Source organism: Anneissia japonica, unplaced genomic scaffold (genome assembly GCF_011630105.1).
Source record: "Anneissia japonica isolate Jap-2015-1 unplaced genomic scaffold, ASM1163010v1 scaffold287634_len692169_cov176, whole genome shotgun sequence".
Lineage (NCBI taxonomy): Eukaryota > Metazoa > Echinodermata > Crinoidea > Comatulida > Comatulidae > Anneissia > Anneissia japonica.
In genome coordinates this window covers 356,856-381,674 of record NW_022739883.1, presented here as the reverse complement: position 1 = coordinate 381,674, position 24,819 = coordinate 356,856, and the positions used below count along the sequence as shown (strand labels likewise).

The 24,819-nt window shown below is 31.6% G+C and overlaps 1 protein-coding gene across 4 annotated transcripts in view; it reads left to right on the top strand.

Moving 5' to 3' along the window:
* LOC117118086 (cytohesin-1-like) overlaps positions 1-23,766 on the top strand; it is a 41,344-nt gene extending 17,578 nt beyond the window's left edge. For 3 of the 4 annotated variants that reach the window (XM_033262582.1, XM_033262581.1, XM_033262580.1), the window contains 11 exons: positions 3,253-3,319; positions 4,609-4,727; positions 8,082-8,162; positions 10,184-10,296; positions 10,789-10,937; positions 11,289-11,401; positions 15,757-15,835; positions 16,258-16,329; positions 16,454-16,535; positions 17,205-17,274; positions 18,624-23,766. In XM_033262582.1, the coding sequence (XP_033118473.1) occupies positions 3,253-3,319; positions 4,609-4,727; positions 8,082-8,162; positions 10,184-10,296; positions 10,789-10,937; positions 11,289-11,401; positions 15,757-15,835; positions 16,258-16,329; positions 16,454-16,535; positions 17,205-17,274; positions 18,624-18,693 (1,015 nt within the window). In that variant the 3' untranslated portion in view covers positions 18,694-23,766. The remainder of the gene's footprint in view (positions 1-3,252; positions 3,320-4,608; positions 4,728-8,081; positions 8,163-10,183; positions 10,297-10,788; positions 10,938-11,288; positions 11,402-15,756; positions 15,836-16,257; positions 16,330-16,453; positions 16,536-17,204; positions 17,275-18,623) is intronic. The other variant, XM_033262579.1, reaches the window with a different exon arrangement.
* Positions 23,767-24,819: the final 1,053 nt, after the last annotated feature.

Genomic DNA, 24,819 nt, shown 5'->3' with positions numbered 1-24,819 from the left:
GAGGGGTGCAGGTAATCTAAAGAAATATTAAACTGAGATGCCTCTTGTTTAAGGAAATCATAACAGTGATTGGTATTTTGAAATATGTACTATTATAGTTGACAAAATGATAAAAATAAAAAGTTAAATTGCTATTTTTTCATGTACAATTTTGCAAAATTATTTAACTTTTTAATTTGTAAACTTCACAGTCTTGCACTCAAGTTTTATAGTTTTATTACTATAATATTGTTTTGTTAGTAATATTGTTTGTTATACATGGAGGAATTAGTTCCTCCATGATTTATAGAATGCAAATAGCTAGATTTAAAAAAAAATAGAAAAAAAATCGACTGCTATTCACTGTAATTTTTCCCCCTAAGCGAGTGGAACTTGTAAGAAATTGTTTATTCATTGAATGTCAAAAGTTGACGGTCGGATTTTGTATTTGCCAGAGGGAAGGCTATACTACGATGTTCCGACTTCCATATGGAAACGAATAAATTACCTTATATACCATGTTTGACTTTTATGTGGGAATGCAAATTATCCCCATGTGTGCGATAATGCATTTTTAGCAGGCGGTGACATTGGCGTAGTGGCAGGTCCATTGCCGTGTTTCGAAAAGTAATTGATGTCGTTTGCGGGTACTTACTACGGCACTTGTTAACGTTTGTATGGGTGTGAAGAGATGACGGTGCAGCTATCATATACATAGTTAAAAGTGATAATTAGTTAAGCCACATTAACCATTAGTTAGCAATGCGCACCGGAAGTACTGTATTGGAATATTTTATTTCCATTGTTAAGCTTACTATTTAGACCTATTTAAACTTCCAGATGGTAGTTATAAAGCCATTGTTATCCTTTTTATAGTTTTTTTTTTTAAATTATGGTAGTTTAAAAAGTCATTGTTGTCCTTCATAATTGCATATTAATTTATCTGTAAGCTTTTTTTCTTTGGTTACGGGATAATCATTTACCTTCTTTTAGTAATTTGGTCGAAAGAGTTCTTTGTTGTTTAAGATTGCAAATTTAAGAAGAAAAAAATTTAACGTCACTGTCTTCAACATTCTTATCGTCACCACTATCCTACACATCTTCATCGTCATTGTCATTTACATGATCATCATAATCATCATCATCCTATCATTATCTTCCTACTCTCATTATCATTTACATCTTCGTTCTGCAACCTTTTTAGCACACAACCCAAATTATATGTCGAGCACTCAGACGAGATCCTTTGAACCTGAAGCCAATAAATCACGTCCTTTGTTTTATTATATACGCGCGAGAGATAGCGGATATCGGAAGAACCACCCACTTGATTCTTTTGGCAGTCAATTAAAATATATTAATCACCCACAACATCAATATAAAAAAGCCTAAAAATGAAACCATAACTATTAATTACTTTTATTCAACCAAACAACATAAGTTATCAAATTTTCCAATAAGATTTTTTAAAATTAATAATTTACAGAAATATTATAAATTTCTTAAATTGCTGCCAGATATTTATGGGTTATGAGAAGACATAGACACATGAAATTTTAAAAATGTTTTCTTCGTTATAATTTACAACTGAAAGCCAAACACTCATACCTGAAGTATAAATGTTTTGATAGTACTATATTTTTAACATAAAACTATGATTAAACAACGCATTACACAAGTAAACTGACGCAATGACACGCTTTAATTGCCCTTTTGTTTACTGTAATTTAGCTTTGTTTGTCCTCAATCGTATTAAGTAAAGTTTACACGATCTGAAGAGTATGCGACTAATCAAAATTTTCCGCGACCCAAACATTGTGTCATGATTATAGATAATAAAACGGAGCCGAGAACTTGTTTGTAGTAACATTTTTTTTTTATCTTTCATGGGTGCAGCCCACCTTCATTCTTTTTTTCATTGTTTTCCATATTTATACATTGCTTACTTATGAAAAAGCTATTTCAAATATATTTATAATTACAGTCTTGATCAACATATCAATAAAATTGATAGACCTATAAAACATTGATTCCGTCATAATTGTCATTGAAACTGTATCACTGAAGGGTCAAAAACAGACTTTTTAAGTACCAAAATTTAATAAAATAATGTAAAACAATTAATTTTTTTGAAGCATTATTATTAACAGTCTTAAGTAAACAATGCAACACTCAAACTATATCCATAAAAATGCCCTGAACGTCCACAATTCCACATGTAGGACACACATTCGTAGCACCCACGATAGTTATTTTGACACACGTGAACGTGTAGGAGATGCACATCACATATTGATCTGTCACACATGGTCATGCATGTAATGGAATCAGGCTTAAAAATGATAGCGTGCTGCATTGATATTTCCAATATGCTTATCAACCTACATATCTGTAGCATACTTTCATATTGGATTTTAATCGTAACTAATAATTGGTACATTACTTAAATTCCGTGATTCTGTATGAAATAAGATAATCTGCCGTATTACTTTAAATGATTTCATAGATTATGACTAAATCCACATTTTTAAAAGATTGCATCAAGCAAATGTTAAATTTTACAAAATATGTTTTGCCAAATTGATGTTATTTCCTCTAAAAACATTGTTATGTTAAAATAGAGAAAAATCTTTCAAAATGTAGACTTTTTATCATTTAAAGTCAGTATTTTTTTTTCATTATGTTTATTCGAGATTCATTTTCAAACATCTTAAAATTGATATCTGATATTTTATTTATTGTATAGAATTGTTACAGAAATATTGTATACAAATATTGTATATTTAATCAAAATAGAGACTTTCAGTATATTCACAATATGAAAAATGAAACAAAAACCAAAATCTTGTAATTTTTTGGGGGGTTGTGTTATAACTACAAGGCCATTTATATAAGTTTACTTGGGATTTTAGTAGTTTAAGAAAGAATGATTTAATGAAATGTTAAACTATTTAGGTGCACTTTCAAACAAAATATTGTATTAAATTTGAACCATTTAAGGAAGTTGGTGAACTGCTACTAACTGTATTATGATGTCGGCTTAAAACAAGAACAAATTGGGAAAAAAAAACACTTTATAGAAGGTGTTCAGTAATACCAACTATAAAGTAAAACATTTTTTATTTAAATTTTGTGTTTGTGAATATGTGATATGTGCAAATAACTGTATATTCTGCTATATTAGCATGTCTAGTTTTTCGTTTTGTTGATACTTTCGATGTACACTGCAGAGTTGATTAATGTTTTTTTTTTCGAACTCCTCACTCTTTCCAGACAAGGAGACAATACACAAAATATGCTTAACAAGGGAAGAAAGAAATTTAACATGGACCCACAAAAGGTAAGCGCTTACCACACTAGACAAAAGACACAAATTACAGAAAGGGAAAGGGAATGCAAGCAAAAATTAAGTGTTTGCCTCCCTAATACATGGTACCCTAGATTTTTGTTAGGGACATTCATAAAAATATACTGAATTCAATTGCAAACTGATGATATATATGTATATTTACCATGTTGGTTTTGAGCAAAAACTTGTTTATTTTCTCCCAAAAAACAGAAAGTTCTGTTTATATAGTTAGATTTAGATCCTGCCCAAACTCCAGTCCCATTTTATTGCAGTTGTTTTTGTTTTTTTTTGGTTTTTTTTATCAGTAGTATTTTGTAGAAACTTAGTACAGTATTCCATACACTTGTTTTTGTCTTTCTTTGTACTATACTATACTGTAGAAAGTGAAACTTAAAACAAGTTGATATTTAAGTGGGATAAATGTTTATATAAAAACTTAATGAAACAAAAGATTATTTATAATTTTCTCCAAGAATAATACAACTAGTTTTGTTTGCATTATGTTTATAAAACATTAACCATTTCTATTGTGCTAGTAATAATTATCATACCATACACCAAAATATACTTTATGTATGATTTTTCTTAGAAAGTGTTTAGTGAAACTCTTCTTTTTGATAAACTCTATTCTTGCTTAAAATACCATCTGTGTTGGCTAATGAACATAGACAACATAATTCAAAACCACAATTTAAAACCCTGGGCTTTTTTTTGTGAACTTCAGATAGGCTTCTTTTCGGGGCTACTTTTGCGAAGTAAAGAGAGGGGGGCTTATTTTCAAAATAAATGCTGTAAATTTTTGAAATTACTCCTATAAAACAATAAATAGGGACACTGTAACATCAATATGTATCATGGAGTGTATCAACTGGCATTAAATCACCTAAACTACTGGTATAAACCAAGTGTGATTTTAATTTATTTTTTATCTTTGAAATTCATGTACAGTGTATATACTATACTACCTTGAAAAAAAAAGCCCATGCTATCTTGAAAAGTAGCCCATGGGCTTCTTTTTGAGGCTACTTTTGCAAACTAAAGAGGGGGACTTCAATTCGAAATGAGGTTCTTCTCGAGATTACAATCTATCAATTGCTATATATTTGTTTTTTTATTGCCAATTACAATAATCAATGCATATAATAATAGATTTGAATATAACCTTAAATCAGTTAGTATTCAATGGGATTTTTAATAGCAATATTAAAGAAATGTGTAATTTTGAGAAAATTTAATAATTTGTACTGTATGCCAATTTTATATTTTTTTGCTTTTTGTAGGGGATTGACTTCCTTATCCAGGAAGGTCTGTTGAAAAATACCCCGGAAGAGGTTGCACAATTTCTCCACAAAGGAGAGGGTCTAAACAAGACAGCTATCGGAGACTATTTAGGAGGAAGGTAGGTTTTATAACAGCAATTAGTTAATGAGAATGATGTGAGAAATACAAGCTTGCTGTAGTATCTGATGTTGCAACAGAACTGGAAGTACATAGTAATACATAGTACAGTACTCTAGTGGTGTTTCTATGGGAATGCGCTGGGGCGCATACCCCTCAAAAAATTACTCGCACCCTGAAAAAATCATGGTCAAGTTGTTAAAATGCACCTAAAATCACCTTGTTTTGCGGGTTAGTGTCCCCCTCAACTCACGAGTCTTTATTAGCATAGTGAGAAAAATAGGCCTAAATATGTATTATTACCGTACAGTAGTTGCAAAACGTATTTAATTCCATATACAATTAGGATATTTCATATCTTTAAAAACTCATTCAAAACAAAATCTTCCATTAAGTAGTTCATGAGACACTTATATTCATAATTCTATTGAAGGTTTTTCTCTCTGTTATGCATGTGATTTAATCCCATGACCCCATCAATTACTGTAATTGTTACTTGGCCCTATGCCTAGCATCCAATCAAAAACTCTGTTGAGCTTTCACATTTATAGCGTTCTTTGTGTACTCTACTTTGTTTTTGCTCACTGACCTAATTTGTTTTCAACTCTCTGGGCTGGAGGATTAGCAGACCGAAAGTGCATTCAAGATAAAGGCTTATCACCCTTCTTGACACATGAATAATACAAGGAATGATTGAAATACAGTATATTCAGAATTTCCTTAAATATTAATAGATATTTTAATTAAATTTGTTGTATCTGCTTCATTAACCTACCTGTTCTTGTTAAGGCCATCAGAACATCATACTTTATATTATACCTCTATTAGTATTAAGGGCCAAAATGGCACATGATATTAAAAAAATCATTAGATATATAATTTAATTATATTTAAAAAAAAAAACATTATAAAATGTCAATACAGAATGTACTACTTATAAAACTAATTAGTATTTAAATTCCATCAACAAGATCAGCCCATATAAGAGTACTGGTAATAGCAACCATCTTGCATTACAAATGTTAACATGGTTTACTATTGTACATCTTCCAACAGCCTTCTAATAATCCACCATTTTTCATGCAGACTATGCAACACGTACTGTAAACATGCGAGTAACTTACTCGTATGTAATCTAAACCAAGTACTGTGAACCATACCCTGATTACATTTTCCTTTCTTGCGAGAAATATAAAGGCAGATGTTTTGTTATTGATGATTAGTCTGCGTTTCTACTTAGACTGGAAACGAGATTTTAAACGAGTGAAATTACTTATTTCCGAGCAGTCCTGTTGATTTCCCCGTAATCTTCCAATTTTGTATTTTGTGATTATAGCAAACATATATAATCTACCTTCAAAAATATGATTACTTTTTTTTGCTAGATAGATTGACATTTTTAGTCTGTTGTAAATATTTATTAGATAGGTTGACGTTTAAGTCTGTTGTGAACATTTATTTTTAAAATGGATGGATTTGTTTTGATTCAGTATTTATATTCAGTATTAAAATATCAAGGGATGAAATTTCAGAGATGCCCAACTTTTAGCAATTTATCAGTACATATAGTCATTAATAGAATTTGCTATGAAATGCCATTGCTTGCAACCATTCAGAGATGCAGAAGTCAGGATGTTTATAAGAATTAAAAGAGGGTACAATTAGGGGTTGAACATTTATGACATTAAGGAGTTTTTGATTTGTTCGACGATGCGATGCTAAAACGGAATCACTCATGCATGACCTTCCTACCGGGTGTCCTACTTTCTCTGCATACGTGGATTTGGCCAAATTGCGTCCTAGAATCCAGAACTTAACGTTTTTGCATGCGCAGATGACTTTCAGTGATGTCATTATGTTCTACGTCCTACCGTCGTCGTGCAATCAAAAACTCCCTATTATTTTCTCCAACCCTCTTAGAACTTTAAACCTATGGTAAATTGTAGATACATGTCTGTGGTAAGGCATTGTACAGGCATTAACCTATCCTGACCTAGTTAGTTGGAACTCTAGTGGTCATATTAAATAATATTAACTCATAAAATTCTACAAAATACTTTATATGAACATTTTTGCAATAAAATATATACTTTAATTCTAAGGCATTTTCTGAAATCCTTTTGTTGGATGGATACCTTCACTATAATTTTTTGATTAATTGATTGATAATAGTAAAAGTATTAATCTTTCTAGTAAAGCACATTTTCTTTTAAATTAACCAGCAAATAATACAAATTGACAAAGAAGCTGGTCAGTGACACCAGAGGTCATCAGAAAAACAGTAAAAAAAAAATATGATATTTGCAGTTTGTGAACAATTTTACAAGAGTTTTATAAAACCTAAGTGACTGCATAATTTTCTCCATTTTTTTCCAGTAAGCTAGGAGGCCAGACATTTTAGTAATGGAATAATCATAAGCTTTACTTGTTCAGAGGTCATCCTTTACAATGGTTTAGTAGAACATTAGTTGTAACATAATAGTATAAAGGAGGCAATGTTATATTCACACAGTCATTTTAATTATATGAACTAGAACAGATTCTCGTCAACAGAATGTAACCCTTCAAAAATATTAACTTAATAAGATTTCACGGATCTACTTGTTAAAACATTAAGATGATAATGCTTGCACCTGATCAGAAACCTAATTGTATTTGATATTAGTTGGCGTTTTATGATAGAATGTGATTTGCCAAATCTCGTATGACATTTTCGCATTACTTCGTTTATGCTTTCATTGTAATTAAGATACATAATATACATTCTAATTATGGCTGTGTCGTAATTAAATCAAGATTAAACCATCAAAACCAAGCCATATTTCTTCAGTTAACACATCTATCAGTAGTCTATTATCACCTGTACTTTCATTTTTGAAAAATCAATACTTTTGGAGAAATTTTAAAAAAATCCCTTTTTTGGTAGCGGAATCACATAAATTAACCAAATTTTTTAAAAAACAAAAAAAATAATTTATTATTTGAAAATTATAATTTTCACCTTTAAAAATGATAATAGTACCTATTCTTTTGTAAAATAACATGAATTTAGAATTTTCCAACATATACATTCTGCATAATAATTGCATTTAATTAAGCTATTTTTTACTATATTTTAAAATTTAAAAATACTATGTATTTGGATCATTTTTTTCACATTTTACCATTGAAATACCAAAATATTTATTTTAGATCTTAATTCTATATAAAATGAGCTTTAGTTTGATAACAAACTTGATGGGATTTGATAAGTATGAAAAATTACAAAAAATCACTCTGCATTATGAAATTGCCCACATAGATTTTATCAATAACCAACCAGTCAGCTTTAATTCTTCAATTTTTCTATTTTCAGAGATGAGTTTAACATCAAAGTATTGGAAGCATTTGTCAATCTGCATGAATTCAACGACATGATACTAGTGCAGGCATTACGGTAAGAATTGATATAAAATTAAATTTAATGTGGTGTAAACCATCCTTGTTGGTACTATAGTGGTACTGTTGGTTCACATTAAAAAAATACACTGGAAATTGTTTTTTACTAAACGTATAAAGAATTTTTAAGAAAAAAATACTGGCTGGCAATGTTTTTTTTAATCATTTTCATTGTTTACCATAGTTCAATAATACCAAGTAAATAAAAAAAAATTTAAATCCTGCCTGAGAAACTTGATATAAAATGATATTACTCAAGCCAGAAATATCAGAGGTTATTTATAGAAAAAAAGTAATTATTAATGCAAGAATATATGAATATTAAATGAACTCTTACAAGGCCATGCAAGTCAATGACTCTCAATGTGTATGATGCTATTGAGACGTTATTATACCATCTTGCCGAGGATAACCTATGGGCATCACTGCGATTATCCTTGTCCCGGGGGCCATCAATCCGTCTAATTTCCCAAAGCAATATTATCCGATACCGACCGGTGATTCTAGATGGCTATAATCCCACAGAGATATAAATTATAAAATGCATGAAAAAAATGAACAACCGAGTTAAATTGTGCATTAATTGCCCAGTGATATATCTGACTCATATGGCGCACACCTTGAGAAACCGGTCGTCATCCTGTGTAGTACGCCCTTGTGTAGATAAATTGATTTGACACGTGGTTACTGCTAGGTCCGGGAAATTGTTTCACGCCACGCCATGATGTCATTTTGTGTCATCTCATTTGGGAGCTGCCACAGTTACTTGTTTCTTTGTATACTATGTTATCTTGGGATTCAATTGTTTGTTTAACACATGAAGTATGCTGTTCGTCTAACATTATTACGTCGTATACAATTTGTAGTTCGCTTAAAACTATTGGTCATTGCATGCTGATTATTATAGGTCTATTGTGTTGTAAATTACTTAGATCAATTTTAAGATTTCTTCAAAATAATATTCATAAGCAAAAGTGCTCAGTTTCGAACAGTTTCCAAAAGTACTCTAGATTGTTGACCAAATCCTAAAAATTACCTTTCGATACCATGAAATGATAATTAACTAACTAGCTTTGCTTCCTGTATAAACCCTTGTTTAATTTAGCTATGGCATCATATTTAGTTTCATATGTTCTTTGCTTCATTAACAAAGCCTACAGTAGTTCAAAAAATATCTATGTGTTATACTGATACTCCAGAGAGATTAAGCAACAAGAGTAATGATAAATATTAATAAATATTTATCCCCCTCATTTTTGTTATTTTTTATTAATTAATATTTTTTTTTATTAATCTCCGAATTTGTTAATTTTTGTAAATATCTTTGTCTTTTCTCTGTTATCATTGTTGTGACTTGTTTTTCTTCTGTCTCCCTGTCTTTTTTGATTATCTTTTTATATGATTGTCTTTTTTTGTAATTAAGCAATATGTAAATCCCAAGTAATTCAGTTTTTACTGTTATTTGTGGATAATTTGAAATAAAGAATTTAATCTAAAATTAAATTGATTTTAAGCTTTTTGATAGTTTGAAGTAACATACACAGTGCAAAATTCGGTATCAACATTTCGAACATTAGAGTTTTTTTTGAAGTGAGGTGGGCGCGTCTATGCTATTCCACACACATCAAGCATCGTGAGCATTTTGTTTGATGGATACCGGCACTATACAAAATCTACACTATAATTATATAAATACTTGTGGTACACCACATAGAAATGTCTCAATGTCTCAGTTGAGTTGCTTCAATAGAGTAATATCTACAGAGAATCCAAACAGGGAAATACTTATATGTTTGAATAGTGACACTAATATTATTATTTTTTACAATAGATGTTTGTGAATATATACGGTACTTTGAGGCGCTGTTTTTGAGCAATGTCGAGTCTTCTAGTCTACTTTAGAAAACAATTAATTCTTTCAAAATATTTTTTATGTATATTCTCATTTTTCTGTACCAAATAATTATTTTGATTTCTTTTGTATTTTATTTTATTTAAGTGTTTTTTTTTACTATTCAGGGAGTTTTTATGGAGTTTTCGTCTACCTGGAGAAGCTCAGAAGATTGACCGTATGATGGAATGTTTTGCCAAAGGGTATTGCGAAACTAATAAAGGTGTATTCGAGTCGACAGGTATGGCTGCAACAAAGAGCGGGCGTAATAACTTACTCTTAAGAGCTTTAGTAAAATTAGCATAGAAAAGCAATAGTATTCTATCCTCTGTATGACCTCCGAGATAAAGGGTGTTATAATAAGTGGAAATTTCTATTTTTTAGATTTATCTAACATTTCTGTTTTTATTAAACTAATGGGCTTATTAATGGATGGCATGGAACAAGGCTAGGCTAATCCTTTGTCTGTGGAACATGATGTCACATAAAACCTTTTACAGTATATATTTCTGCAAATGCACACTGTACTGTAGTAAAAAAAATTATTACACCTTTAATATTTTTATTAATGTTGTTTTTTAATTATTTTATAATTGTTATAATTTTATTATTATTGATGTTGTTGATGTTATTGTTGTTATTTTAATATAACTGTCTAGGATTATTTATTGTAGATAATTAAAATATAATTATTTAGGCTTTTGTCTTTTATTATTAATTTTTCTCCCAACAGACACTTGTTATGTACTGTCATTTGCGATTATCATGTTGAACACGAGTCTGCATAACCAGTCCGTCAAAGATAAACCGAATCTGGATCGATTCATTTCGATGAATCGCGGCATCAACGACGGAAAGGATCTACCACATGAGTTGTTGAGCGTAAGTAGCCGAATAAAGGACAGTTTTATTCAGGGTTGTAGTTGTAGAGAACTAAGGGTGGTTGGGTGGGTGATAACATTGCTAAACTTTAATTAATACTAATGAAGTTTTAGGATGGTGAGTGGGGTTAATAAGGATGGATGGAGGGCCATGAAATTACCTTTAGACTGGGTGGAATACTCTAAGACTGGTGCAGCCCTGCCCACATCAACCCACCATAACTACGTCCCTGTTTTATATATATATATATTTTTTAGTCACAAGGATATGACCATTTATAAAGACATTTGAACTGAATTATTTGCCGAACACTTGTTAATCTGGCCAAAATTTTCATTTAAATTTTAACAGAGTTTATACGAAAGCATCAAGAAGGAACCATTTAAAATCCCAGAAGATGACGGTAATGATCTAACTCACACATTCTTCAATCCCGACAGGGAAGGATGGCTAATGAAGCAAGGTACGTCAACCGACACCTTTACGTAATATAATGACAACATTGAGCTGCATTCAAATCATATCCAAACCGAAATTCAGACCACGTTTCCTACGCGCAGAATGCCAGTGTTGCAATTCTTAAACACTGATTCAATTTTCTGATTGGTTTGGTAGGCCTTCTGATTCTAAAATTTGGGTATGGAGTGAATGAAGCTTTAATCATATTTAAGTATGTAGTTGTTACTTAGTTTTCTGTGTGTGTGTTATAACTACAGAACTACTAAGCATTGTAATCTACCGATGCATATCTTTGGATCTCTTTTTTTTAATGGATTTACAATTCTACACCTCGTTGGTTTCATTTGCAATGCAACTTTGTTGAATGTCATCATCATCAGATCCTAATGCAATGAAACAGGTATCATCAAATGATAACTGAAACTCACAGGTGAAGTTAGCTAAAATATAAATTATGTATTATAACAGGTGACGACAGGTAATAACTTATAAAATGTTGCTTTGTATTGAAACTGTAGGACTGCACAAAGGCAAATGCTGCTGGCAACAATTCTATGGGTACAAGAGCGCCTTTGTCATACTTTACCAGAATTCCTCTCCCATTCTAACTCTTGCCCTGCCATAAATTCTTTTAAGTTTTCCTTCCCTGAATCCCACGTTTAAATCATGACAATCCCTTCTCCTTCCTTGTGCAAACTCCCTCTTTAGTCATTCAACTTTCCTGTTATACCTGAACCCACAATGTTTTAAATTACCATAATACTCTGACTCCCACCATTTTTATGAATTTATTCTCCCCTGTCTTAATCTCAACACAATTTTATCCCTGGTACCCCTTTCTTAGTCCACCATAAAACATTCTCTTCTTGACTCCCACAGAATGAAATATGATATACTCTTGTTTTTGAGCAAATGTAAAATATTATACTTCTTAGAATATATCTTACAATCGATTATCCTGTCGATGTAAGTACTTATTAAAGTGAACCTCATCGTCTCCTGTTCTTAGTATTTTTATGCACATACTATGTTTAATGAAGTCCTTACATTTGTCTGTTATGACAGTGCACGACTCTACCTTCTCATAAAACTAAATGAAAAACCGATTTGAAGAAGTTAAAGAGACATAAGCTAAATCCCACAGTTTACTTTAGCCTCCTTGATTAGTTGCCCATGTCATATCTGCATTAATTTCCAAACTGTCAAAAAATTATATGAATTGAAGTGCAAATCATTTGTTACGACGGTATCCTTCCATGTCGCAATAGTAAAGCCGGAGAACTATTTCAACAATTTATTCATTGAAAAGCTTAATACTCTCTGAGCATACTTTTTTAGTAAATTGAAATATTGTTTATTGTGTCATAAGTTGAATAAGTGGGTTGAATTGATTAATATCATGATTATCAATGCATGTAAATACTGCACAGAAAATATGCTTGAAATGAATATATAAGTGTTTTTGCATTAGTATTTTATTTTCTTTGCTGTAATTATGAATGATCTTGTATAATTTACTTTTTTTAAATTTAAAAGTTATTATTTTCAATTAACAATGATTGCCTCTTTTCAATTTTGCCTTGCATTAATGCCTGATGACTTATGCGTGTAAATTGCACATAAATATCACATATACCTGATGAATCATGTGTGAAAAGGAGGTTAGTTCGAGCCACTTGCATGTATCCCAACTTTAACAGTTTATGTTTGCTTCCCATCCTTGTTCAGTTACAAAATTCATTTCAGTCTCATTTGCATATTCACTTTCTAGCACTGTGATTGAATAGCTAAGCAATGTTTTACTCTTTTTGCTTTTTGATATTTTTCTAAGTTTTAATTTTTTACAGTAATATTGTTGATTCTATTAACATCTATGCTTTTTGCTGTTGCTTTTCTTCATATTGTCCCCTTAATTCTCCAATTAAGGTACTTTAATTTTAATTTTGAATTGTCTTCCTAGACAACAATTTTGATTGTACATTTAATAATGATGTACTACTTAATAGGCAATGCTTACACCACTTCTTCCTCTTGCTGTTAAGAGATTTTTGCTTGTAGATTTATTTTTTCTGTAGTTGCTAATATTTTTTGGGCTTAAGTCTGATATTTCATAGGTTTTAAATCTATTTTATATTTTTTTCTTACATCCCTTTTATTTGTTTTAACTTGAGAGAGAAAAAGAGTGAGTGCAGCAGAATGAAGAGTTTTTTTTTCAGTTGTTTTCTTTTCGTTTGAGTAGTGCCATGTTTTTACAGATTTTTTCTTTATTATAGAATAAAAATGATTAAGTTTTATTAAGTTTTAATGTTGCTTAATAAGCTTTTAATGTATCACCTATCATATTTAACTGTCAACCTGTCACATTAAACAATGAACCCCCTAATAGTATATTGTTGATTTGTCTTAATAATATCAATCAGTCTTGTATGATATTTACTTAACTTAATAAACTGTTGACTTTGTTTAATTAGCAACTTATCTCATTGAATCTGTTGACTTGTCTCATATAAATATCAACAACCTGTTACATTAAGACACCTATTGTACTAAACTGTTGACTGTTTATCTGTCACCCTGTCTCATTTAATCTATTGAAAATTGACTTGTAACTTGTAACTGTTAACCTATAAGATTAATGGATTGAGTATCATACTGAACTGTTGACCTGTATTAGTAAACTGTCAACCTGTTACATTAAGATACTATATCTACTATCATAAACTATTGACATGTTTAACTGGAACCTTCACTCCTTTAACTTATTGACATGGTTTTGTAAACTGTTGACTTGCCCCATGTAAATTTCAATAACCTTAAGATACATATTTTATTAAACTGTTGATTTAAGGTATTGAAAATTTAACCTGTTTAAAAACATTGACCTATCATGCTAAACTGTTAACTTGTTTTAGTAACATGTCAGTTTGTCTTACCACTGTCAACTTGTTACAAGATCTAAAGACCTGCACAGAATGTCACAATGAATCATATAGGGAATTATAACTATTGTTTTATTATCGGTTGAAATATCAGATGATGAATAGCATGCATTACATCCATATTTTTACGAGTACTGTAATTCATTGCAATTGAAACCTTAAAGGTAGATTCACACCGAAACTGAATCTGGTTCGTAGAATTTTTTCGATGCGCATCTTAGTACGCACCGCTTTTCTTTTCCACTGATTCGATTTTCTTTTTTCGTTTCATTAGCCATACGAACCGAATTCAGATTTGGTGTGAATCTACCTTAATACATTGATATATGTCCAGTCATTTGTTCAGATGCTAGGTTCACAATATTTATGTCCCAATGTAATGAACCTACAGTACAATTCCTATTAACTTTTAATTATTTTTAGCTCAGTTGCCTGTTAATGCTATCAATTTGTTTCTTCAATGTAGGTCTCTTTGTTACCATCGTTTTTCTTTATAACATAATTTATATTTCAGAATAGTAGGCCTTAACATAATCAAATATTGTGGCGTATTACATAGCCTTCTTTAGGATATTGTAAAATGACATGTTATATTAATATTCATCCCATATGTTATCTTCCGGTAGACTATTTATAACAAAAAAAATGGGATTATATTGCAAAAACATTGTGATTAAACTCGTAACAATGCACCAACTCACATATCAATTAACACAAACTGAATAATTAAAACAAAATAATTAAATTTTTGTGAAATCAATTACCACCACATACTGTACACATGTTCATTAACATACAGTACTCACTTCAGCCTTTGTTGAGTATGTTTTCTTCTCATATTCATAAACATATGTTTATTGTATTATGACTTGAGATAATATTTCTATGTGTACCAATCATATGAAATGTTTGTGCACTGTGTATATAGTTTCAAGTGTGACTTCATGAAATTTATTTAAAAGTTCAATGTTGTTTTATTTCCAACTGAACACTAATCATGTTTGTTTTTAAATAATGCAGAATTGTTATTGTTTTTTTTTCAAATATTTGTTGATATAATATATGAAGATTGCTATCCCAAAGCCAGCATTAGTGACCAAAAAATGAAAATTGGCTCTTAATATTCTTATTCTCCACTTTATAAGCTTTTAAAGTTATGAGTAAAATTATTACAGCTTCTCGGCACTAAAGTATACAATACTGCCGCATTCTTTTGCTAAGTTTAGCATTTAGCGACAGTACGCTGGATTTTGGAATGGCAAACCTCATATCTCTAGTTTAAAACTCTTAACTGCTATTTGTTTCTTAAAAATTTGGTTACCGGTACAGTATGTGGTTAAAAATGAATGTTAAAACTTATTGTAATTAATTTTGATGTGGCTTGAACTAAATAACTCATGATGCCTATATTGTTACCTTTCAGGTGGACGGTACCGTAACTGGAAACGAAGATGGTTCATCCTTACTGACAATTGTCTTTATTACTTTGAATTTACACAGGTGAGACATTTACCTGACAGTTGATTGATTAGGAAGAGATTGATATCAGTGTAGAGGGATTTAAATCAGTGGGGAGACATTAAAATCAGTAGGGAGGGATTTAAATCAGTGGAGAGGGGATTAAATTAGTGAAGAGGAGATTACATCAGTGGAGAGGGAGATTAAAATCAGTGGGAAGGAGATTGAAATCAGTGGAGAGGGATTTAAGTCAGTCGAGAGGGGATTAAAATCAGTAAAGTGAGGAGATTGAATGTACAGTAGTGGAAAGGAGGCTAAAATTTGTGGAGGGGATTGAAATTAGTCAATGCTGAAGGAGTTAGTCATGCATTTTACATAATAAATTACATAATTAATTTTCTTTATATTTATTATTCAGAGAAAGTATATGAGGATTACATATGTCAATTTTCTTTTCTCACCAGGATAAAGAGCCACGAGGCATTATACCACTGGAAAACTTAGATGTTAGAGAAGTTGAAGACCCTAAAAAACCAGTAAGTTAAGAATCTAGTGTTTGAAAATTTAACATTTAAGCAAATCAATTTACGATTGTGTATGTACTTTATTGCATTTTTAACCTGTAATAACCATTAAATTTTTTTTTTTTGCTTTCTGTAGCATACTTTTGAATTGTTTGCCGCTGATGGCCGAGACGTTATCAAAGCCTGTAAGACTGACACAGATGGGCGAGTAGTAGAAGGTGAGTGGCCAGGATTGAATGCTACAGTAGGCATTTTATAACTTGGTATTAATGCGCTAATCTTTCATAAATGAGGGTGCTGCTGTACAGTAATTGGTAATTCACATCTACATTTTCTGCCCATAGAATTTTTATTCACTAAAATTTCTTTTTACCAAGTGTAGTTGTTATTTTATCAAAATTAGTAAATTTACAAATTTCTTTGATAATTATGCTAAGATGAAAACTGATAGTCCGAATACACCATTTTCGCTAAATTTGAAATGAAATTCCCGATAAACTGGCAATAACCTTTGGGGCACTTCCCAAGGCCTAGGAGTTTTCATATACATATCTATGCTCTGTGATGGATGAACAAACGTGTTGTAGTGAGTTAGCCTAGACTAGTCTTTGAAAGCAAATAGCAAAACCAAAAAAAAGAAAAAGAAAATAGGGGCGCATGAAAACTGTTTATTTTTTTGGCTTGTCAAAGTACTCTAAAAAATATATATCTGAAAAAATGAAAGAATTTGCCCAGACTAGGCTACTAAAAGTCCCCCAGTGAAAAGTTGCGAGATGTTGGTGGCACTGTCTCATATTATTAGACCAGATAAATGGTATACAAACTAGAAAGTGCTTCCATCAACAATAACCTTATAATTATATTGTTTATGTTTAATGTTTTCTTAGGCCGCCATCAAATTTATCGTATGTCAGCGTCAACCGCAGACGACAAGGTGGATTGGATCAAAGCAATAAAGTAAGTCATATTAGTGGTTCTGTAGCTTGGTGCTTAAGATGCACCCCCTCAAATCCCAGGGTACTGGGTTAAAATCCTGTGACAGTTATTCACATAACAATAATCCACACCTTACTCATTATAATAGTAACATTCTATTCTGTAAATTGATGAGTTATGTGCTTCCTGTTTTGTGTAAAATAAAAAAAAAAATTAAATATTTTACTACTAGCACTTTTGACAGATATGACAATTTCATTTAGTGTAGTTTGTATGAATATTTATAGTACAGTAGTACTATTTTCATGGGTTGCAATACTGTTTTCTCCTAGTTTATGGATATAGAATCAATTGTGCATGATGCCCTATAACTATATTTTATGATCTTATTTTTTTTACAAAATCCTGTGAGTTTATCTTTAATGGTTGTAGAGGGTCGGTTTTACACACAATCCTTCAAGCCACAGTTTTTTTTATTCAATGCTAATTTTGATATTGGTAAAACTGTCGGTATCTCTGATAAATAAAATTGCAAACTTTTAAGTTTGTAAGATCTGAGGGGGGTTTTTTAATGATATTATGTCTATCTACCTAAAACTTCATATGTATTTACTAATTTTTGGGTATTGCATTGAGATAGCTGTTAAAAATCTGTTGTGTGCCCATATATAGTCACAATGTGCCTATATGTGGTCATGATGTGATGTCATCATGACCATATTTAGGCTCATCCCTCTCCAGGTGGAGATTTGTCGCAACATCTGTCTTTATAATATATTTCAACAATTATTTCTTTGTATAGTTTACCCTAAGCTTTCCATCATCTAAAGTTTTGAGATAGATGTTGAAGAAATTTCGTAAATCTACAATAGTAACAGTGTCTATCAATTCGCTTAACCATGAACCTGCCCATATTTTAATTCCACTTCATTTTCATCGAGTACTTCATCCCTTGTTAGTTAAGGATTAACATTTAAGTACACTTGGTAGTGCATCTTAATCTGGCATTTTAAGACCTCGCGCGGCACTTAACGTCTGTTGGAACACTCGCTAAGCAAGTTTAGCTCACGCTCATGAGCTTAAACCCCTATTTCAATTAGAAACTAATTCCATTTACGTATATGGCCTGTAAGTACCTATTGAAGCCTGAGTGATTCTGTACATCTATCTGTACGCATATGCTCAAACATTCGATTAAACATCGGGATAAATGGTATTTGAAAAATATAGACTGAAATAATTTTTGGAATTAATAAATTCTCGATCACCATGGTTTTTTTTTTTAAATTTTCTTCTACTTTTAAAAGTATTTGTTATTTTTCTTATTTACATTCTAATTTATAATTTCTTTTTTTTCTTATTATTCTCAGGTCAAGTATAAGCAGGGATCCATTCTATGACATGTTGTCCGCCAGGAAAAAGAAGGCGTCGAAGCAATAGACAGACTGCAGGGACTTAAATCACATCCAACGTGAGCACACATGATTGTAGAAGGCCGTTAGTTGGAAATGATACAATTCATGTAAAGAAATACAGTAATGTTGTCTTCTATATCGATTGATTGATTGATTGTTGTATCCAACAATCATGTGAAAGCCATGTGTGGTTGCCATGACAACTGTTGACAGACAGGTTAATGAACATGTTATTGTCAATCATGTCAGTTTATTCGGGAAGGTGTTCTGATTTAAATGCTTCTAATTGGTCAACGGTTGCAACTTCCTTAAGGTATGATTGGCAGTGATCTTACTGGGGAACTTCTGACAACCGGAAGCTCAATGGAGAACCCAGGGAGAACCCCTGATGGCAGGAATGTCACTGGTGAACTCCCTGATCACAGTTAAAGGATGCTGATACTGGAGTCTTGTTAAAGTTTTTTACAGCTAAGGTTAACTTGATGAAGAAAGTATAGAGAACTATAAACTTCAGATGTATTATTTGGAGAGATATCCAGCTTAGAAGATGCTGCCATGTAGATAAACAGGAATGGAAAACAGTAGATCACCAGAGTGGATCTCTAGTTTAAATGGAACTGCAAGGTTGTACTGCCCTTGTAGAGACTTCAGTCTGAGACAGGGATCTTCATTACATCCCGGATTCTAACTTAGTGATTGAATACAAAATATACACAAGAACATGCAGAAGTTTGTGCTTCAACCGCCAGATCTCCCCAGTATTGGACGAATTTAATGGTGCATCGCATGAAAGCACTATCTGTATTTCTTTCTAAACTTTAAAAACATTTTGAAGAACCTGTATTTGAAACTTTTGGTTAATTGCCCTTTTATTCTCAGCAAGGGGGCAGGCTCCCCCAGTGCAAAAGAGCATTGTACTAAAATCTATCATGCCTAACTAATTGAAACTTTAAGAAATACTCAATACAATTTAAATATAGCTGTTGATTCCATCAAAAATATAATTATGTGGATTGAACTAAGAAAATTTTTTTCTCATTTACAGAGAAATTTCATTTTGATAAGAAAATATTTGATTCACCAAAAATATATAATGTATATACCTTCCTTATTTACTCTTTTTACTTACTATTATTTGTGTGTAGTTTCCTTTTTAACAATATCTGCATTTCGTAGTTGTTGCCTGTGTAAAAAAAAATGTATTTTCTTTTTTTTTTATTGCCGAATTTATCCTAAAATAACTCATTTCAAAGATGTGAGCTTATTGTCACTAGATAACATTCCAATGAAAAACGGAATGGTTTATCATAAATGATCAAATAAGTGCTACTACATTTATAATTTAATGATTCAGTGATACGCTTATTTTAGCGTGTCACTGAGAATTGTTTCCACTGTTACCATATTGTAATATGTATTCTCTGTGCTGTATTTCATAAGTGCTGGGACACTGTATGAAATATATCTTTCTTAATTACCACAGCACTTGTTCGAGTGCAAAACTGAAAATAATCATGTTTGGTGCCGCATTTATTCAAGAACTTAGGTCAAAAGATGTGCTTCTTTGATCAATTATGGTTAAGGAATTTATTTGTTCTGTGGATTAATATCATGTGTTTGCCACAAAACAAATAAATATCATTGTGTAAAACACTTTCAAGAATGAATGTTTATCTAAGCTTTTATTTTAAATAAGCATAGAATGTAATATTACTGCCAAACCAGTGAGGCTTGAAAGCATTCAATTTTTAGATAACATGTTTTGCAGAGATATATCAAATAGAAAACAGATTTGACACCCCATAAATAATAAAAGACTTCCGGCACTGATTTATACTGTAAATAATATAGCCACGTACTGAATAGTTAAAAGAAACCCATGCCTTCATAAATGAAGATTTTTTTTATGTACATATTTTTATTTGCATGTTTGTTACTTATGAGTCATGGCTATCTTATCTGACCTAGTACTGTCAAATGAGACTTTAGAATTTTCTATATCTGCACATGAAACTTAATCATCCAGAATTGTTCTGTACTGACATCCGAGAGTAAATTATCAAATCAAATTTGCTGTATTTTCACACACGAACTAGATTATCCAATCAGAATTGTTTTATATTGACAGTAAATTAGCCAATCAAAGTAGCATTTTCGTACACATGAAATTAGATTATCCAATCAGAATTGCTCTACAATGACACCTGACAGTAAATCAGCCAATGAAGTTGCTGTATTTTTACAAATGTAACTAGTTTACCCAATAAAAAAAAAATTAATTTAATTTATACTGAAACATGGTGCAAAGATATTAAAGTTTAGCCTGAACGACGGGAAAAAATGTATTGATAAAATTCAAAATTCTGAATTCTATGTTTGTACTTGGATATCCTGAATGAATTTTTTCATTTTAATTTTGTTCAGTGAATGTAATTAAAAGAAAATATTTTAAAATGTATAGATATGAAATTTATATATATACTGGTATCCCATTTCTTTACATAAATCTTTGTTTTAAGATGTATAATTAGCTGAACATCTCAGGTTTATGGAATAACCTTACTACAGTATTTACATATATTATTATAACGTTTTGAAGTTTACTCAGAAAGTGCAGTATATTTTAAAATACTAAAGTTTACATGAAGAAGTTTTTTAGTATCTGCGACAATGAAGAAAGCAATTAATTTATCCAGCGTAATTCTGGATATTTTTGACTATGAAATGGTGTTTGAGTAGAGTGTATATAGAAACATGTGGATCCAATGGACTGGCACTAAGCCCCGCCCCTTGGATATTGTTGCTAAGGTCCCACTAAACGGCAACTGAACATGCGTGAACACATGCGTTTGTAGGACAACATGTCTGTATAAAGGCAAAGATACTAGAAACACAAGAGTTCTCCACAGAAAAAAACTGTTCCACCGAAATGCATGGTGGGGAGTACAAACAATGGTGCGCCGCGTACGGCTGGATCTAAAAAAACTTCTGCCACCGTTACATAACTGTGAAATATATAATCTCCTTTTGCGGAGGTTAAATCGTTGCCATTATCCATAAGATACAAACAAGTAGGCATAAATAAATCAAAACAATAAGAATATACAAAAATGCGCAGAATCATATGAGCGGACTCTGATTAGTGATAAAGCTTTCCTCCATTAGTGGAAAAAGAAGGGCGCCGTGTGTGTCTGGATATATCTAGCAACAGAAGGGCGCCCTGTACATCTGGATCAAGTATAGAAAACTTTACTTCATTATAAAAGAGAAGGGCGCCGCATACGTCTGGCCCAATTTCCGCCTCATTTTTGCTTTGTGGGTGCTCTATTGTATTTCTAGTATCTTTGATGTAGGGTAAGCACATACGCCTGTTCCTATTCTCTGAGTGGTTAGTTGTTAAGTTTGATTCTTCTTATCATGTCTATACACGAGTTCATAATCTGTTGAGCTATGTTGGTTTTTTTTAGGAAACTCAATACGATTTTCATGTAATAGTTGTGAAAGTATTGGTAGGGACAAGGCCACAATGTGAACGCTCCTTTCTTGGCCCCTGTTACATTTAACACTCTGGGAGGATCCGTTAAATATCATCAAACTTTGGGGGTCACTGTCCATTCTGGTGTAAGGGTGCTTCTCTACATTAACACCTCTCTGCCCCCAGGAGTATAAGTGGGTTGTCATTATATCTAAATCTGGTGCATCACTTCGGAATATTCATCCTACAGTAAGCTGCATGTGTGTTCTGTAGGTGTTACAAATACAATGACAGAATGTGAGGCATATGGATACATTAACATAATGTGCTATACAATACCACTACCAGACACAAGTAGTTTATGAACTACATATATACAAACCATTATTTTAAAAAGACAATATGTATAGGTTTTTTCCTTTGTTAAGACATGAGTTATAGTAGAAATATCTTGGGTTGGAATGCTAGATACATTGTCTTCAAGCCTTGTCTAGATTATCAAATTTTCTTTGACAAAAGACTGTTGTATGCCCATTTTATAGCATGATGTGCCTATATATGGTCATGATGTGATGTCATCATGACCATATTTAGGCATGTCACATGTTTTTGTCGAATAAAAATTTGACAGTCTAAACAGGGCTTTAGATAGGAATGGAAGTTTCATGTACAGTATTTGTCTTTACTTATAGGCATTGGTGGCTACATAGAGAACACATTTTCTAAAGGTATTTATGTTGGGCTGAACTTACTTCTGCACAACTAATGTGGAGTTTTATTTCATCCATTATAACAGTAGACTTGTAATTACTACCATTGTATTTTTATAGTACTTTTTTCACAGTGTTATATTTTCACCATTGTGTTTCATCTTGTGTATATTTTCACCATCCTAAAGGCAATGAATATGAGCTGCATCTACTTCTGCACAACTCATGTAAGATTGTATTTCATCCATTGTAACAATAGACAAGCAGTTGCTATTATTGTATTTTTAGTATTTCTTTCACAATGTTATATTTTCACTATTGTGTTCCATCTTGTTTATACATTCACCATATTCAATGAATATGCCATACTATATCATAGTAAAACTATCGTAATATTTTTATTAGTATCGTCAAAGCAGTGAATGTTGACTGTCATACTGACCTGACTGAACATTTTGCACAGTTTAATACATTATTTAATATTACTTTATAAACATAGGAAGATACTTTGTCATTTTTATTCAGCATGTTATTAAGTGGATATAGAAAAATTAATAGGTATTTGAAATAGATTTTTACATCATTTGTCTCATGACCACTATAGCGATATTTAAATTATATCTAATCTTTGATTTGTGAAATTCATGATGCATACAATTAACTAATTAATTAATTAATTAATTAATACAATTAACACCACCGGTTTCATTGTCAAATTTAAAAATTTTGTTGGCTTTTTCTTCAATGTTCACTGCTATAAACTTGTTAGTACTTCCAAAATGGCTTCCTTATGTCGTGCAGATATGCCCACCATGAATAAACAATAGCAGACAATTGGCTATGGTACACGTTGTTTACAAATGATGCAACATCTGGATTATTTTAAATAAATATTACAGTACAAAGAAGATTGTATATTATTCTGTTTGTATTTAATTTGTGGTTAGTGCATAGTGGAAATGAGAGGATGAAACTGTTGATCTGTATTTGATGGAGTCCAAACAGTATACACTTGAATATAAGACCACCTGCGGGTAAGAGGATAGAAAACTATTTTCTCTATGGTAAGAGGAACATGGTTAAAAAAATCTGAAATTTGTATGTCGCGCATAAAAGGCGACCCCATGTTTTTTTTTATCTAATCTGTATATTTTAAGCCATGTCATATACGCACGTGTATACAGTACATATGTAAGGATCACAGGTACTAATACATGTTACAGTAAGAAAACATTGAAACATAACACAGCACAAGACTGACATCTTATTATTACTATATAATTTATTCATTTTTCGGAATCAGCTCATTAACAAGCTCTGTCCTCCCTCAATTTTATGCTTAATGAACTAAGCCTCATGATGACACTTAAGTAGCTAAGCAATTTTAGGCCACATAAAAATGAATAACAGATACTGTAGATTAGATCTCTGTTGCTCATTGTTAATTTCAGATGAGAATGATGCTTGCTTTCTACTTTATGACTGATGAGTTTGTTGATGACCCATTAATGAGTACCAGGAAATACACCAAAAAATTAAAAAACGAAGCAATGTTTTATAATAATACTGTTCACAGATAACTTGCTGAGGTGGTGCTTATACTTGTAGGAAGTAATTTATACGCCTACCCCTAAAGCGAAATATTTTGCCAGTAATGACAAGTAAATGAAACTGGTTTACTTCCCCCCGCCCACCCCTCAGATTCGATACCTGATAGGGGAACTGCAACCCACCATTGTAAAATTTATTACTCTTTATTGGGCAGTTTTCACCTTGAATTCGTAATATCACAGAGCACTAGGCATAATTACTCTGGCAGAGGTCTTGTCTTAACATACCGTAAAACCTTGAATAGAAGACCTGGGCTTTTTTTTTAGGACAAGATGGGCTTCTTCTCGAGATTAAGCCCATTTGGCTTCTATTTGAAGTTTTATAGTATTTCATTTTCTATTGAGCGCATTGAGGC